The 16,774-nt window shown below is 52.3% G+C and overlaps 1 protein-coding gene across 1 annotated transcript in view; it reads left to right on the top strand.

Annotated features, from left to right (window-relative positions):
• The first annotated feature begins 1,487 nt into the window (after nucleotides 1-1,487).
• COL6A2 (collagen type VI alpha 2 chain) overlaps nucleotides 1,488-16,774 on the top strand; it is a 32,274-nt gene continuing 16,987 nt past the window's right edge. Inside the window, 8 exon segments of the mRNA XM_030805973.1 lie at nucleotides 1,488-1,558; nucleotides 12,088-12,229; nucleotides 12,488-13,086; nucleotides 13,282-13,302; nucleotides 14,486-14,519; nucleotides 14,522-14,550; nucleotides 16,338-16,391; nucleotides 16,475-16,519. Coding sequence (XP_030661833.1) covers nucleotides 12,115-12,229; nucleotides 12,488-13,086; nucleotides 13,282-13,302; nucleotides 14,486-14,519; nucleotides 14,522-14,550; nucleotides 16,338-16,391; nucleotides 16,475-16,519 — 897 coding nt within the window. The 5' untranslated portion in view covers nucleotides 1,488-1,558; nucleotides 12,088-12,114.

Below are 16,774 nucleotides of genomic sequence, written 5' to 3' on the forward strand. Positions count from 1 at the left end.
AGACACCACACGCTCACATTCAGACAGGACACATACTCACACACTCACACCACCTCTCCTTTAACAACCCTGGCTCCAGGCACCACCATCCACTTAAGGGCCCGCGGGGGGTGGCAGAGGACAGAAGTGGCTGATGCTGCTGTGGAGGCATGGGCCGTAAAAGGTGGGGCAGGCACAGCTGGCATGAGCTGTTAAGTGGTCCAGCCAGAGTCCAGAAACCAGGACAGACGGGAGGCCATTGGCTCCCAGGCTGGGGCCAGTGTGGACCTTGCAGGCCCTGTGGACAGCAGGCAGGGGCGTTTGGGGACAAGTTCCCGGGCATCCTGGTGGACAGCTGCCATGGTGCCTTTCCCTTCCTTACACTAGGAAGTTCCACCACCTGGGCACACTGGGAACACAACACACCGCCACAGACCCCCGCCCCGGCCACCCTACCATCCACCAGGAGAGGGGGTGAAGATGCAGAGAGAGGGCCTGGCCTCAAGGGGCAGAGAGAGAAGGCCCTGAAGACAAAAGGACACCACACAGGTGGCCGCCTCCTTGGGCAAGGGCCACGAGGCAGCTCAGGGACTCTCTCCTCCCGGGAAGGGGCTAAAACACCCATTTGCAAACCTGCTCATCCGAAGAGGGGCCTCGCCCCCAGCTGCTGCAATCCCTTCCAGGACAGCTCTGAAGGGGGCCCTGTCCCGGAGCCCAGGGACCTCTCCCCAACCCCGCCTGCCCCTCACCTCCAGGAGGAACCGCGGCCCTGGCTGGGGGGCTGTGACCAGGGTGGGGAGTGGGGACCCCTGTCACTCTGTCCCCGCTGGGCTCAGGTAGGGACCTCACGGTGGTCCCAGGGCCCAGCACCAAGCCCACCTGGGGTTTCCAGCAGGAAAGGGGTGGCAGGGGTGGCTCGCCACATGCCCAGGCTCTGCCCAACCTCTGCTCCCAGACTCTGCTGTCCCCGCCATCCCGGCTCCCCACCCTCAGGCGCCAGAAGCGGCAGTTTCTGCAGGAGATCCTGACCCGGGGCCTCTGGCAGGAGGCCTGAGCAAGCGGGACACGGGACACGGGGTACGGGAGGGTTGGGGGGGCTGATGGGGGGAACCCTGCACCCCCCCAGGGCAGCTCCTACCAAGGGGCGAGTCCCAGGGCCCCCGTCGGCCCTGCGTGCGGGGCGCGGTCCCCAACACCCAGGGCCCCGGAGGCGGACACAGCCCCAGCCAGGTCGTCCGGGAAATGGGGCGGGGGCGACGGGCGGCCGGGCCCGGGACGTGAAGTCCGAGCAGCAGCGGGCAGGGGATGGCGGGGGGACTCGGCCCGGGCTGCAGCGGGGTCCCCACCCTCGCCACCTCCTCCTGCCTCCCGCCCTCGAGGGTCCCCGCCTCCCTCCCATCCCCCTCCCGTCCCCCGGCCCCCTCCTCCCATCCGCGGGGCCGCAGCGCTTCCTGGTGGCGGGTCCGGGCAGGCAGGCGGGGCGGGGTATAAAGGGGGCGGCCCCGGCCGCGGTTCCCTCCCTGCTGCTTACTCGGCGTCCGCGCCTCGGGCCGTCGGGACGGAGCCTCCTCGGGACCAGGTGAGCGTCTCCCGGACCCCGCGCCCTGGAAGCCGCTCGGCCCGCGGGGGATGACCCCGAGTCCTGGGAAGGCGGCGGCGGCGGCTCCGTCCCTCGGGCCCCCGGGAAGGGGGACTCCAGCCCCAGGGACGGCGCGGGGGCTCGGGGGTTCGGGGCTCCTCCTCGCGGGACTGGGGCCGCGCCTGCCCCTGTGGCTCCGCGTCTCAGGGTCCGACCCTCGGGCCCGCGACTTGGGGCCACCTCCCCGCGGCCTCCTCTGGGGCGGAGCCGGCCTGGGCGGGGTGGGGGGTCCCTCTCTGCGCCCGAGCTCGGTGCTGGGACCTTCGCTCCCGAGACGACCCCAGCACCGCACGCCCCGCCAGGCCCCGCACCTGCGAGCGGTTCGGGTCCAGCTCCGGCCCGCGGGGAAGACGCCCCGGCTGGCTGGGACCTCCGGGGGCGCAGGGCCTCTCCCCGGGCCGGACGGAAGGGGCGGCCGGGCGGGGGGAGGAGGGGCTTTCGGTGCCCGAGGGCGGGACAGGGCGGGGAGGGGACGCGGGTGGCCCCGACGCCTCATCGCTGCGCCCCTCTCGGCCTGGAGCCCACCAGAGCCCCCGCCAGGCCCCGGAGACGCTGCAGACAGAGGCGGCTCCACAGGGCGGCGGGACCCGGGCTGACAGCGACCCCCAGCCCCTGCCGGGCCGCCCACACCCGCCCTGGGACTCCGCGGGCGGCGCTGGCGGAACCGCTGGGCCTGGGTCTCCACTGCTGGCAACCGCACGGATCGGCCCTCCGTGGAGCCGCAGGTGTGCGGGCGAGCGGTGCCCATCCGGGCTGTGCCAGCAGGACCCCGGTGCCCGCGCCTCAGGGCCCCTGGGGAAGGGACCTTCCCTTTGGGGTCAGTACCCAGAAAGGAGGGGCCTGCGATCCGCGGAGCTCCTTGTTCTTGCGATAACAAGCTCTGGCTTGGAGGCCCCCTTGCACTTCGACTGTGGTGATTATTCTAAGAAAGGCCAGACCGGGCGCGGTGGCTGACGCCTGTAATCCCAGCACTTGGGGAGGCCGAGGCGGGCAGATCACCTGAGGTCAGGAGTTCGAGACCAGCCTGGCCAACAGGGTGAAACCCCGTCTCTACTAAAAAAAATTAGCCGGGCGTGGTGGCAGGCACCTGTAATCCCAGCTACTCTGGAGGCTGAGGCAGGAGAAAATCACTTGAACCCAGGAGGCGGAGGTTGCAGTGAGCTGAGATCGCACCACTGCACTCCAGCCTGGGCGAGGAAGCGAGACTGTCTCAAAAAAAAAAAAAAAAAAAGGAAAGAAAGGCCCAGTGAGATGCTTTCTCTTAAACACGGCCCTGCCTTTGAGTTTCTGCCTCCTGTGGCCTATTTCACGTTTATGCAAAGTCGGTCGCCTGATGCGGGGCTCACCCGCCACAAGCAGGGGTCCTGGCGCTGCTCATGGAAGGGGCCCTGCCTAACCCGCGGGGCACTGGCTGGGACCGGGCTTCCCAGGTCTGCCCAGGATCCAAACACCCAGCCCCGCCCAGCGGCCCATCCTGGCCTGCAGTGGAGGCTGTAGTGGGCAGGCGCGGTGGGAATCCCAGCTCACAGGGCGCCTGCTCTTACAAGGGCGGCGTCTGGGTCCAGAGGTCAGAAACAGATGCCCATCCCGGAAGTGGCGGGGACCTGTCTCCACAATGGATGGGAGCGCTGTCTTTTTTTTTTTTTTTTTTTTTTTTTTGGCTCATTTCACAGATGAGGAATGATGCCTTGTTGGGGGTTTGTTCTTTGGTTTTTGTGCAGTGCAAGGCTATTTGGGCTGTTTGATCACTGACCGTGTGTAGTGATGTGCATTGCCTGGTTGTGATGTCCCGGTTCCTAATGTATGTTCGCTTTTTGGGGTTTTTTTGTTTGTTTGTTTGTTTTTGTTTGTTTGTTTTTTGAGACAGGGTCTCACTTTGTCACCCAGGCTGGAGTCTGGCGGTGCAATCACTGCTCACTGCAACCTGCACATCCCTGGTTCAAGCGAGCCTCCCGCCTCAGCCTCCGAGTATCGGGGACTACAGGCATGCACCACTGTGCCCAGCTAATTTTCTTTTAAGAGACAGGGTCTACAGGCATGCACCACTGTGCCCAGCTAATTTTCTTTTAAGAGACGGGGTCTCACTATGTTGCCCAGGCCATGGATATGTTTGTTTGTTTGTTTGTTTGTTTGGGGTGTTTGGGGTTTTTTTTCTTTTTTTATTGGTTTGAAAAAGCTTTATTTTCCCGAATTTTTTATTGTAGTATACAATATAAAATGTATTGTCTTAACCATTTTTAAGTGTGCAGCTAGTTCAGCGACAGTAAGTACATTCATAGTGTCGCGTAGCCATCACCAAGGTCCATCTCCGGAACTCTTTTCCTCTTGTCAAACTGAAGCCCTAGGAGCACCAACTCCCGTCACCCCTTCCCTCATCCCCTGGCAGCCACCATTCTACTTTATGTTTCCAGGAATTTGGCCACTCAGGTGACTCATATGAGTGAAATCGTATGAAATGTCTCCTTTTGTGACTGGCTTATTTCACGTGGCTTAATGTCCTCCAGATTCATCCATACTGTAACATATGTCAGCATTCCCTTCCCTTGTAAGGCTGAGTAATATTCCACTGCATGCATGTCCTCCATTTTGTTTACCCATTCGTCTGTTGCTGGACACTTGTGTTGCTTCCACGTTTGAGCTACTGCGAATGATGTGGCCATGAACACACCACACAGATACCTCTTCGAGATCCCACTTTCACTTCTTTTGAGTATGTTCCCAGAAGTGGAATTGTGGATCATTTGATTTTTTCATTTTTTTTTTGAGGAATTGCCTCACTGTTTCCCACGGTGGCTGCACCATTTTGCTTTCCCGCCAACAGTGCACAAGGGTCCAGTTTCTCCACATCTGCACCAACAGGTGTCATTTTCTGGGTTTACTTGTTTTTTTTAAATATTAACCATCCTAATGGGTGTGAGGTGGTATCTCATTGTGGTTTTGACTTGCATTTCCCTCATGATCAGTGACGTTGAGCATCTTTTCATGTGCTTGTTGGCCATTTATATATCTCTTGGAGAAATACCTCTTTAAGTCCTTGACCTATTTTTGAATCAGGTTGATTGTTTTTTGTTGTTGTTGAATTTTAGGAGTTCTCTGTATATTCTGCATATGAATCCCTTATTAGATACACAGTTTACAGATATTTTCTCTCATTTTGTGGGTTGTCTTTTTACTCTATTGATGATGTCCTTTCACTAGATAGATGCAAAAAATGTTTTTAAATTTTGGTGTAATCTGATTTATCTGTTTTTTCTTATTGTCATACCCAAGATATCATCACTCAGTCCAGTGTCATGAAGGTGTTGCCTCATGTTTTCTTCTAAGGGTTTTAAAGCTTTAGGTCTTAAAACCTAAAGATCTGGGGACATGGATCCATTTTGAGTTAATTTTTGTATATGGTATTAGGTAAGGGTCTAACTTCATTCCTTTGCATATGGATATCTAGTTGTCTCCGCGCCGTTTGTTGAAAAGACTGTCTTTATCGAATGGTCTTGGCAGCCTGATTGAAAGTCATATATGCAAGGGTTTCTTTCTGGACTCTCTATTTCATTCCATTGGTCTGTATGTCTGTCTTTATGCCAGTGCCACACTGTTGATGACTGCAGCGTTGTAGTAAGTTTTGAAATTGGGACATGTGAGTCCCCCAGCTTTGTTCTTTTCTTTCAAGATTTTTTTTTTTTTTTGGGCTATTTGAGGTCCCTTGAGATTCCATCTAAATTTTAGGATTTATTCACTATTTCTGAAAAAAAAATCACTGGGATTTTTATAGGGATTACATTAAACCTCTAGATCAATTTGGGTGGTATTGACATCTTAATATAGTAAGTCTTCCAATCTATGAACGTGAATGTCTTTTTTTAAATGTCCTCTTCAATTTCTTTCAGAAATGTTTTGTAGTTTTCATTGTACAGGTCTTTCACCTCCTAAGTCAATTTTTAAGTATTTTATTATTTTTGATACTATAGTAAATAGAATTGTTTTCTTAATTAAGAGACTAATGATTTAAAAATAACATTATGCTTTTGGACACAAAATATATAAAGGTGTAATTTTGTGACATCAATAACTAAAAGGGTTGGGGACAGAACCATTCAGGGAGCAGAGTTTTGTTTATGCCATTGAAGCTAAACTGGTATAAATTCAATTTAGACTGTTATAATTTTAGGATGTTAAATGCAATCCCCATGGTAACAACAAAGAAAATAACTAAAGAATAAATACAAAAGGAATGAGAAAGGGATTTAAATGTTTCGCCATCAAAAACATTAATTAAACACAAAAGAATACAGTAATACTGGAAATTAAGGACAAAAAAATCCATAAGGTATACAGAAAACAAATGCAAAATGAAAGAAGTCCCTCTTTATCAGTAATTACTTTAGATGTAAATGGATTAAACTCTCCAAACTCTCTCTGTTAAAAGACAGAGATTGGCAGAATGGATTTAGAAAGCCAAATCCAACTATATGCTCTCTACAGGAGACGCACTTTAGATCCAGAAACATAAATAGATTGACAGTGAAAGGATGGGCAATGACATGCCACACAAATAGTAACCAAAAGAGAGCAAGAGTGGCTATACTAATACCAGACAAATCAAAAAAGTTTACAAGAGGGAAAGAAGGACATCATATATTAATAAAAGGCTCAATACAGCAAGATATAATAAATATTTATGCACCTAATAACAGCCCATCAAAATATTTATATCTTACATTGGGAAGATTGTTGCTGGCTCTCAGTCTGCTTCCGGTCTGCTCATATTGCTTTTGTTGTAATGATGGTCGTATGCAGGAGCTCGGTATCAAGAGGGCAGACTTGAGCCCACACTGCCAGGCTTCAGACCTCAGCTATTAGCTGAGTGCCCTGGGCAGGTTACCTCACTGGGCCTTGGTTTCCTCATCTGTTGGAGTGGGATGGTAATAGTACCTACGTCCAAGGCCATAGGTCCAATTGTGAATGTTGAATGAAGGGATATAGGACAGTATCTGGTACACAATTATTATAGATTTTTCATTGACATTTTATACGTTCTATTTTCTTCAAAGGCTTTTTGGTTCCTGTTTAGCACTCAGGTACATCCTTTTCCTGGAGTTTATTTGGGAGCACCATATGAGGTAGTACCTTTATTTCTAGTCACAGGGTGAGCCCTCATCCCAGCCTGCTTCTGCCACTCTGAAAGGCCACCGTGTCGTAACCTAAGTTCTCATGTGTTGTTACGCCCGTGGTTGTGTGGACTGTTGGCCTGTTCCAGCATCAAAACCAAAACTGTAGTTTTATCCTTTCATTTGATAGCACAAGCTTTCTCATCACTCTATTTTTTATTTTGCTTAACTCCTCTTGCTTTTTCTACCAAGTGAAACTTGGATTCATTTTGCAAACTCCTATCTACAAAAATGCAAAAAATTTTCTTGGAAATTTTAATTAAAATTGCTTTCTATTATAGATTCAGTTAGGAATAACTGATATTTTTAAATCAGTTTCAGATAAGTGGGATGATTTCTCATCCAAAAACAAAGTTTGTCTTTCCAATGTATTTCTCAAAAATTTTTTTTGAGTTTTTTTTTAATAAGTCCTGCACATTTTTATTCAGTTAATTCCTTGGGTTTATGTTGTTTTTCTTTTTTTTTTTTTTTCTTGAGACAGAGTCTCGCTCTGTCGCCCAGGCTGGAGTGCAGTGGCTCAATCTCGGCTCACTGCAAGCTCCGCCTCCCAGGTTCATGCCATTCTCCTGCCTCAGCCTCTCCGAGTAGCTGGGATTACAGGCACCCGCCACCACGCCTGGCTAATTTTTTGTATTTTTAGTAGAGACGGGGTTTCACCATGGTCTCGATCTCCTGATATGTTGTTTTTCTTACTAGTGTAAATAGAATTTTTCTGCAACATGTTCTAACTGGTTGTCACTGATAGAAGAAAATCAATAACTTTTTGTATATTGAGGACTAAGCTCTGATTTTTTTTATCTTGCCTATATTCCTATCTAAGGGGTCTGGGGAGTCATGCCCTACAAACCGTAAATTCTCATCAGATGGTTTTATCTAACCCTATATGCCGTGACTTACTTCCAATCTGACTCTGGCATGACACTACATGACCAAGAAGAAAATACAAATATTTTACCCCAAAACATGTTTCTTTGCCACATTTTGAAATGGCCCTGCAAAGCTGTCCCTTATTGGGGAAAATTTGCATCTGTAAAGAATCTTTATTAACATAGCTAGATCTTTATCTTCCAGGCCCCCCCAGTCCTGAAGAGATTAACTGAGAGTCTAGCAGCTTTTAAAGGTCTGAATAGGAAGCATTCGTCATCCACTGTCTCTAAGGACAACCCCTATGAGACTTCAGAAGAACCTTGGTCTCCACAACGATTTATCTTCACCTGAGCATTTCCTTTCTATGATCCCAGGTCTTTAGACAAACTCAACCAACTGTCAACCAGAAAATGTTTAAATTTACCGATAGCCTGGAAGCCATGCCTCCCCACTTTGAATTTTCCCGCCTTTCTGGATTAAACTAATGTATTTCTTAAATGTATTTGATTGATGTCTCATGCCTCCCTAAAATGAATAAAACCAAGCTGCACCCCAGCCACCTTGGGTACCTGTTCTCAGGACCTTAAGGGCTGTGTCATGGGTCATGGCCACTCCTATTTGGCTCAGAATAAATTTCTTAAAATATTTTACAGAGTTTGACTCTTTTCATCAATGACATATTTTTCTAAGTGGCTCACTAAATTCTCTTTCCCTAATCTCCCCTGCTTTCTCTCTCTCTCTCTCTCTATATATATATGTGTGTGTGTGTGTGTGTGTGTGTATATACACACATATATATGTGTATATATATACACATATGTATGTGTGTATATATGTGTGTATATATATGTGTGTACATATATACACATACGTGTGTATATATGTGTGTATCTAGATACACATATATATACATATACATCTTTTTCTCTTTTTTAAAAAATCTGTTCAGTTGATTTTCTGGGTAGACATATATATATGTGTGTATATATATGTGTGTGTGTATATATATACACACATATATATGTGTGTATATATATACACATATATATGTGTGTATATATATACACATATATATGTGTGTATATATATACACACACACATATATATACACACATATATATATACATATATATCTTTTTCTCTTTTTTAAAAAATCTTTGTTCAGTTGATTTTCTGGGTAGACAATTCTATCTTTAATAAGGACAGTTTTGTCTCTTCTTTTCCAACAGTTTATACTTTGTTTATTTTTACTGTCTTATTGCATTGGCTTCCAACACAACACTGACTAGTAGCGTAAGGTCTGCACTGTTTGCCCCCACCCCATTTTTTTTTGTACTGCAGTAAGCATTCTTCTAATGCAGGAGTTTTTAACCCAGGGTTAGATCTACGAATGGAATCCCCGAATTCCTGGACATGATTTCTGTATATGAGCATCTATGCATTTGTGTAAAAGGTGAAATTGTGCAGACTCTTAAAAGTGTCCATGACCACAAAGACAAGAACCACTATTTTAGCTTTTTGTGTAAAATACGATGTGAGCTGTTGATTTGAAATGTATATCCTTTATAGTGTTAATTCTACTCCTAAATTTCTTACTAGGTTTTACCTTGTCTGGCCATTGTTCTCAGTTAGAAATTGATGTTTCAGGGATCTATGGAAGCAATTGCATATTTTTCCCATTTTATGTTAATGTGACTTACATTAATATACTCCCTAGTGTTTGTGGCATCACTGTACTTTAACTTCATATTACAGTTCTGGTATAGTGGTCCTTAATATGCGAATGGATTTTAGTTTTTAATATTGGCTAGAATTTTTGTGATAATGTTATGGGATTTTTAGAGTCATTTTTCTGGCCTGAAACCTCTATGGCCAGTGGCGCCTTTGCCCAAGTTCTTATCCTGTGTCCAGGAAGAATGAGGTACACAGACAAGTGGAGGGTGAGCAAGACAGAGAAGCTTTATTGAGTTAGGAGAGCTCACAGGAGACCCGCGGGGGCAGCCCCTCTCTGTAGGCAGGTTGTCTTGTCGAGTGTTCAGTTCTCAGCAGAGAGAAGGCCCTGGAGTGGGTGGCTCCTCTCTGCAGGCAGGTCATCCCATTGTCTCTGCAGCTCTTAGCAGAGAGGAGGCCCTCAAGAGCGTGTCTCCTCTCTGCAAACAGGGCATCTCAAGTAGTGTTCGGCTCTCAGCAGAGAGAAAGCCCTGGAGAGAGTAGGTCCTCTCTGCAGCTGGTCGTCCTGACATCCCTTCAGGTCCTGAAGCTCTCAGCAGAGAGGGTAGCTCCTCTCTGCAGCTGGTCGTGCCATGCTCTGCCCTGCTCCGACTGAGCCTGGGGCTTTTATAGGCCTCAGAGGGGGGAAGTGCATGCTGATTGGTCCATGTGCAGCCATGTGCGGGCCCAGAAAAAAGCACCTTGAGTTCCCCTCTGGTCCACAGGACGGGCAGCCTGGCCCCCAGGCTTCAGGCCTGCATCAGCCTGAAGGTGGGGCTTCACTGGGGACCCACCCTCTTCTGCCTAGGAGCCTATCTGCCTCCTGCAGCCATCCATGGTGCCCAGGCTGCTGGTACCAAGGGACACCTGTGCCCAGCCACCCTCAGCAACCCCCCCAAGCTTCCCCTCCTGCACTTCTCAGTGCCCACAGTCTGGAGGGGGCCAAGGCAGCAGGGGGCTGGCATAGTCAGCACTGCCACAAGCATGCACACACCTGGCCAGGCTATGACAGGGCCCAGGCTGAGCCCCAACTCTGCTCTGAGATTGGAGTCGGTGCTGGGAGCGGGAAGACGCTGGGCAGCGGGAACAGGCACCTCCAGGCCTACAAGGGAAAGAGGGGCCTTCCCTGGCTCCCCAAGAGTGCAGGGATGCCTGGGGCAGCAGCCCCAGTTTGGGCAGCTGCAACTGCACCAGGAATGGGGGCGGGCTCCTGCCTGCTCCGTGGAGCAGAAGGCCCAGATCCACAGCCACGACTTGGGCAGTTATACCTGGGGAACTCCCAGCTCGCCAACCTGCAAGGGGCAGGGATCCCACTTATCCCCGGCTCCTGCTGGCTCCATGGAGCATGGCACCTGACCATGTCCTCTCGCAGCCTGGGGCGGGGTCTCCAGACCTGGGCCAGCATCCCAGGCAGGGCAACACCGCCTGAGCTCCCCTTCACCCAGCACGCCACCCGGCCCGGCACCATGGCAGCAGCCCCAGGGAGGCAGTCTGCGGGGTTGGGGGCCTGTCTGTCTCTTCCTTGGGCCCTCCCTGAGCAGCCAGTGTGATGGCAGTGGCCACACCAGATGGCCTGCTGCTGCCATCAGTAATATTTATAGTGATATTTATCTGTAGAGTTACTTTTAGGGATTTTTTTTATCAAGCTTTGGTCACAGGTTATGCCACATTTAAAAATGAATTGGGAAAAAGTTTATCTTTTTATGTTCTAAGACAAGTTAAATAGCATGAAGTCCTTGTCCTTGAAGCTGTGAAACTCACCCACAAACTACCTGAGCTGGCACCTTTGGGAAGGGACTTCACTCCTCCCCGGGCCGCAGGCTGAGTGAGCCTGGCCTGGGTCATCTTATCCACTCCAGACGCTGCAGAATCACAGCAACCCTTCAGGGCCCTCTCCTGGCAGTGCTTCTCCTGGTTCTGGTGCTAGGACACTTCTCTCATCTGCACCGAGGGGAGGGCGGCACTCCGATCCCTGCATTACCCCTGGAACTGCGTGCTCTGAACCAGACCCGGTGCCCTTTCCGCCCAGCTGCCCGGCTGCTGCCAGCCCCACTCTGCAGAGCCAGCAGCACAGTGAGGCCCGTCCTGATGGCCTCCTGGAGCTGGAGCTCAGGCCAAGCCACAGGGCATCAGGGAGGACGGACATTCAAGGGCTGGATCCATTTGCTCCAGGGTCCTGGCACCCAACAGAAAGGAAAGCCAGGCTAATGATGGCCGTGTCCCCACACTTGACAGAGTCCTCCCTCCCTCCTTATCAAAGTCCTGTTTAAAGGGAATGGAGCCAGGCTGGAGAGAGAGTGCCTAGCTCTGCAGGGGAGCCGGTCTGGGGAAGCTGGGATCTTTCTCCCGCCCTCCCCTCTGCGCTGCTTCCAGGGCAGCCCCAGGCAGTGGGGTGCTCCATTCCTTTCCACACCGAGGCGCCCAGCTGCCCACTCCACCCATCCCTGGAGGGCATAGAAGGGCCTCAAACATCCAAATCCCACCCAAAACTGAGCCTAGAGGCACCCACTAAACATCTGTGGCCCCACCCAGGGCGGGGCAAGAGGGCACAAGCCCCCCAGTCCAGATGCTGGCGACGGTGTGTGCTGGGCGCAGACCCCGCTTCCTTGAAGACTGAGGGCAGTGCCCCCAATCCCACTGACCTGCTGTATGTGTGCCTGCCATGGGGGAGGGTGCCAGGAGAGAGGCACTGGGGGTGTCTGAGCGACCCCCACCCCCCTGTTGCAGGACTTCAGGGCCACAGGTGCTGCCAAGATGCTCCAGGGCCCCTGCTCCGTGCTCCTGCTCTGGGGAATCCTTGGGGCCATCCAGGCCCAGCAGCAGGAGGTCATCTCACCGGACACTACGGAGAGAAACAACAACTGCCCAGGTGCCAGGGGTCGGGGCCAGGGGCTCTGGGCATTTGGGGGACAGTCGGGACCAGTACCCAGGTGCCAGGGGTCGGGGGCCGGGGACTCTGGGCATTTGTGGGGGCAGTTGGGACCAGTGCCCAGGGGTCGGGGGCCGGGGGCTCTGGGCATTCGGGGGGCAGTGAGGTCAAACCCACAAACAGGCACGGGGCCAGGAAACGGGGCTGTAACAGCAGTCCCTCCTGAGGCTGGCTCATGACGGGTCCTGTGCCCCACAGAGAAGACTGACTGCCCCATCCATGTGTACTTCGTGCTGGACACCTCGGAGAGCGTCGCCATGCAGTCCCCCACGGACATCCTGCTCTTCCACATGAAGCAGTTCGTGCCGCAGTTCATCAGCCAGCTGCAGAACGAGTTCTACCTGGACCAGGTGGCACTGAGCTGGCGCTACGGCGGCCTGCACTTCTCCGACCAGGTGGAGGTGTTCAGCCCACCGGGCAGCGACCGGGCCTCCTTCATCAAGAACCTGCAGGGCATCAGCTCCTTCCGCCGCGGCACCTTCACCGACTGCGCGCTGGCCAACATGACGGAGCAGATCCGGCAGGACCGCAGCAAGGGCACCGTCCACTTCGCCGTGGTCATCACCGACGGCCACGTCACCGGCAGCCCCTGCGGGGGCATCAAGCTGCAGGCCGAGCGGGCCCGCGAGGAGGGCATCCGGCTCTTCGCCGTGGCCCCCAACCAGAACCTGAAGGAGCAGGGCCTGCGGGACATCGCCAGCACGCCACACGAGCTCTACCGCAACGACTATGCCACCATGCTGCCCGACTCCACCGAGATCGACCAGGACACCATCAACCGCATCATCAAGGTCATGGTGAGCCGCGGGCGGGAGCACCGTCCACCCACTCCAGGCCTCACTTTACCCCTCTGTGAGTGCGGAGGCCGAAGGAGGAAGCCCCAGGCAGGGCCTGGGCCACTCAGGTGTCCCTCCATCCCCACCCAGACTCGAGGTGCAGCCGCCCCAGGTCTCAAGGCGCACAGCTAACCAGCGTGTCTGTCTTTTCTGCAGAAACACGAAGCCTACGGAGAGGTGAGTGGCGCTTCCCTTCCTGCCAGTGCTGGCCGGCAGCTGACCCAGCAGAGATGACCGCGCCGGGCTGCCGACTCCTGGCGCCTCCAGGCTGGAACAGATGAGAGGAGAGGGAGCCACCTGCTCCATGTTGGACCTGAGGCCTTGGAGTCTGGACAAAGGGCTCCCGGCCAAAGCCAGGCTGTTTAGATCCCATGAGGGTCAGCGTTAGGGTCACCCACAGAGCACGTGTTACAAGGAGAGGTCGAGGGTCTGGCCTCCGGGCAGGCGGGATCCATCCACCCTGGACTCTCGAGGCCCGAGCCCAGCCCAGCAGGTCGGGGGAGAAGGAACTGACATCATCGGGGTCCATGACATCCCCACCTCCCTGTGTGTCCAAGCTCCAGCTCTCAGGAAGGGGAGCAGGCGTCTGAGATCTCCCCTGTGAGGCTTCCTGCAAAAACGTGCCCTGCCTCAGAATGGCTGCTCACAAACAGTGGTTTCATTGCTGTGAACAAATGGTGCCTCCCTCACCGATGCCCCTTGCTCTTCCATCCTTTTGTAAAATTTATTCATTTATATTTGTGTTTTTAGAGACAGGGTCTTTCTCTGTCACCTAGGCTGGAGGGCAGTGGTACGATCACAGCTCACTGCAGGCTTGAACTCTGAGGCTCAAGCCATCCTCCCACCTCAGCCTCCCAAGTAGCTGGGACTACAGGCACCTGCCACCACGCCTGGTGTGCACATGTAGTTCCAGCTACTTGGGAGGCTGAGGTGGGAGGATGGCTTTCATATTTTTTTTTTTTGTAGAGACGGGATCTCACTATGTTGCCCAGCCTGGTCTCTAACTCCTGGCCTCAAGCAGTCCTCCGCGCCTTGGCCTACCAAAATATTGGGATTCCAGGCGTGAGCTGCACCCGGCCTTTCTTCCCTTCTATTTTCTGTCATGGCTTAAGCCAGCCTTGGTTTTCTAAAACTTGCCTAGAACACTTGACTGAGAGCCAAACTCTTTGGCTTGTCCCTGATGGGGGCAGAGCCTCTCAGCACCCCATGTCTGCTCCCTCACCCCCGCCCGGGTTCTCAGGGCATTTCAGCATCTCCTTGGCCCCTGCTGAGGGTCGTGGGCTACACGTTCTGAGACCCTGCCCTGCCACCTGAGGAATGTCCCACCATGCAACCTTCTGTCTCTGCTTTCTCGTTTCAGTGCTACAAGGTGAGCTGCCTGGAAATCCCTGGGCCCCTGGCCCCAAGGGCTACCGTGGACAGAAGGTAAGATGCCCAGATTGCCCACAGGGTCCGCGCTACCTGTAAGCCCCTGATTTGTTTTGAAATCCACATTTGGCCAGGCGCGGTGACTCATACCTGTAATCCCAGCACTTTGGGAGGCCAAGGCAGGTGGATCACAACGTCAGGAGATCGAGACCATCCTGGCTAACACGGTGAAACCCTGTCTCTACTAAAAATACAAAAATTCGCCGGGCGTAGTGGCCGGCGCCTGTAGTCCCAGCTACGCGGGAGGCTGAGGCAGGAGAATCGCTTGAACCTGGGAAGCGGAGGTTGCAGTGAGCTGAGATCGTGCCACTGCACTCCAGCCTGGGCGACAGAGCGAGACTCCGTCTCAAAAAAAAAAAAAAAAGAAATCCACATTTAAGGCCAGCTGTACCTCAAATTGTCTCAACACTTCTGACCCTGGAGAAACTAAAATTATGATTTGTCTAATTCCTTTTAAATGGTATATTGAGAAAAGCAGAAGCTTGTAAAAAATTATTAAGATAGCCATTAAAATACTTTTGTAAGCAAGCATTCAAGTAAGTAAATAAAATATGAGATGCATTACAATTAGTAATATGATTGCCCATTAATATGAAGGAACCTCTTTTGCGGCTTACTAAATAAGTAGTTTTAGGGAGCCTGGTTTGAATGTCCCCTGCATTTTCCTAACAGAGGTGCATTTTCCTAACAGAAATCCTTTCAAAACTCACTAACAGAGTATGTGAAACTCCAATAATTCACATCTGTCAAAAATTATAAAGAAAGGCATAGGAGGACAAAGTAGCTTCTAAGGAGATGAAATAAGGAATTGACCATCATAGAGGATGTTATTGCTAAGTAGCTTCGTGTTTTTCTAAATTTGGATTACAGCTGTCTAGACCAGTAGGTATCCGGATGTACTTTCTCCAGGATGAGACATCTCGAGGCTGCAGGTCAAATCTTGCCATCTCCTTCCCTGGCTGTTCCAGTCCTGGTGGCAATGCCTACCCTACCACAGCTGGGAATGAATTTGCCACTTGGGGCAGCCTTGGCTGCACACAGCGGTGCAGTGACCCGTTCTGTTGGGAGGCCACTGGAAGCTGCCACAGGGGTCACTGTGGTTAGAGTTTGAGGGGTGGCAAGGTGCCAAGCGGAACCCAGGACAGGGCACAGCTGCGATGTTCCAGAAGCCTCTGCCCACCTCATCCCCTGCCCTGAGTTTCCTCCCTTTTCTTCCTTTTGACCTCTTAATTCCTCCCCATTCCTCTGCTCCTCTTTGCACTTAAATTGGGAGCATATTAATAAATAGATGAATTTATTTAATAGAGTTCTGTGTCATAGGTTAAAATTTTAATTCCAAGAGAGTGTAACCTTTTATGTGATTTTCTGAAGTCCTAATCTGTCTAAAGTTACTTAGATAAAGGAATTAATCTTTGTAGTGACAGTGACCCAGGCATCGCTGGAGAACCAGAGCCCAGTGTTGGCCACAGTCACAGCCACTGGGTGCAGAAGGGACCCCCACGGGCCAGGCACCCCCACCCCTAGGGGGCTGTTCTGGCTCCATTTTGGAGGTGGCTTTGTGGGAAGCTTCCCTCAGAGCTGGGAGAAATGGGTCAAAGCAAACCCTTGTCTGACAGAGGCTGGCCCCTTGGGGAGCAGCTGACACCAAGACTTCTCCACTTGGGCAGGGGAATCAGTAACCTTTGCTGTGTCACCTCTCAGAGGAGCTGTGGCAGGGTCCCCAGCTGCCTACCGCCCACCCTACTCTGCCTCGATTTACTCTTTTCTCTGTTGTCTGCTTTTAGGGTGCCAAGGGCAACATGGGTGAGCCGGGAGAGCCTGGCCAGAAGGGAAGACAGGTGAGTGTCCTTGCCCCACGCCCGCCCCACCTGCAGCCCAGCGCCCCAGGGCTGGGCTCACACTGCTGCTTTGTCCTTCACAGGGAGACCCAGGCATCGAAGGCCCCATTGGATTCCCAGGACCCAAGGTGAGTGACCTCGGCCAGGGGCCTGGCTCCACCCTGCGGCCCCAGCACTGCCAGGCAGGCTCCCCCAGCCCAGCCTCGGCCTCAGCCTCTACGACCTTCCCCCCAGTTACCAAGGAACAGAAGCACCTCGATAACTTGATGGCTGTCCCAAAACCCAGCCTCCAGCCCGACCCAGGGCTCAGCCTCCCCCACAGACTGTTTGTCGAGAACACCAGATGCCAGCGGCCCACCAAGCACTCCCCTCAGCCTACAGGG

Source organism: Nomascus leucogenys, chromosome 25 (genome assembly GCF_006542625.1).
Source record: "Nomascus leucogenys isolate Asia chromosome 25, Asia_NLE_v1, whole genome shotgun sequence".
NCBI lineage: Eukaryota > Metazoa > Chordata > Mammalia > Primates > Hylobatidae > Nomascus > Nomascus leucogenys.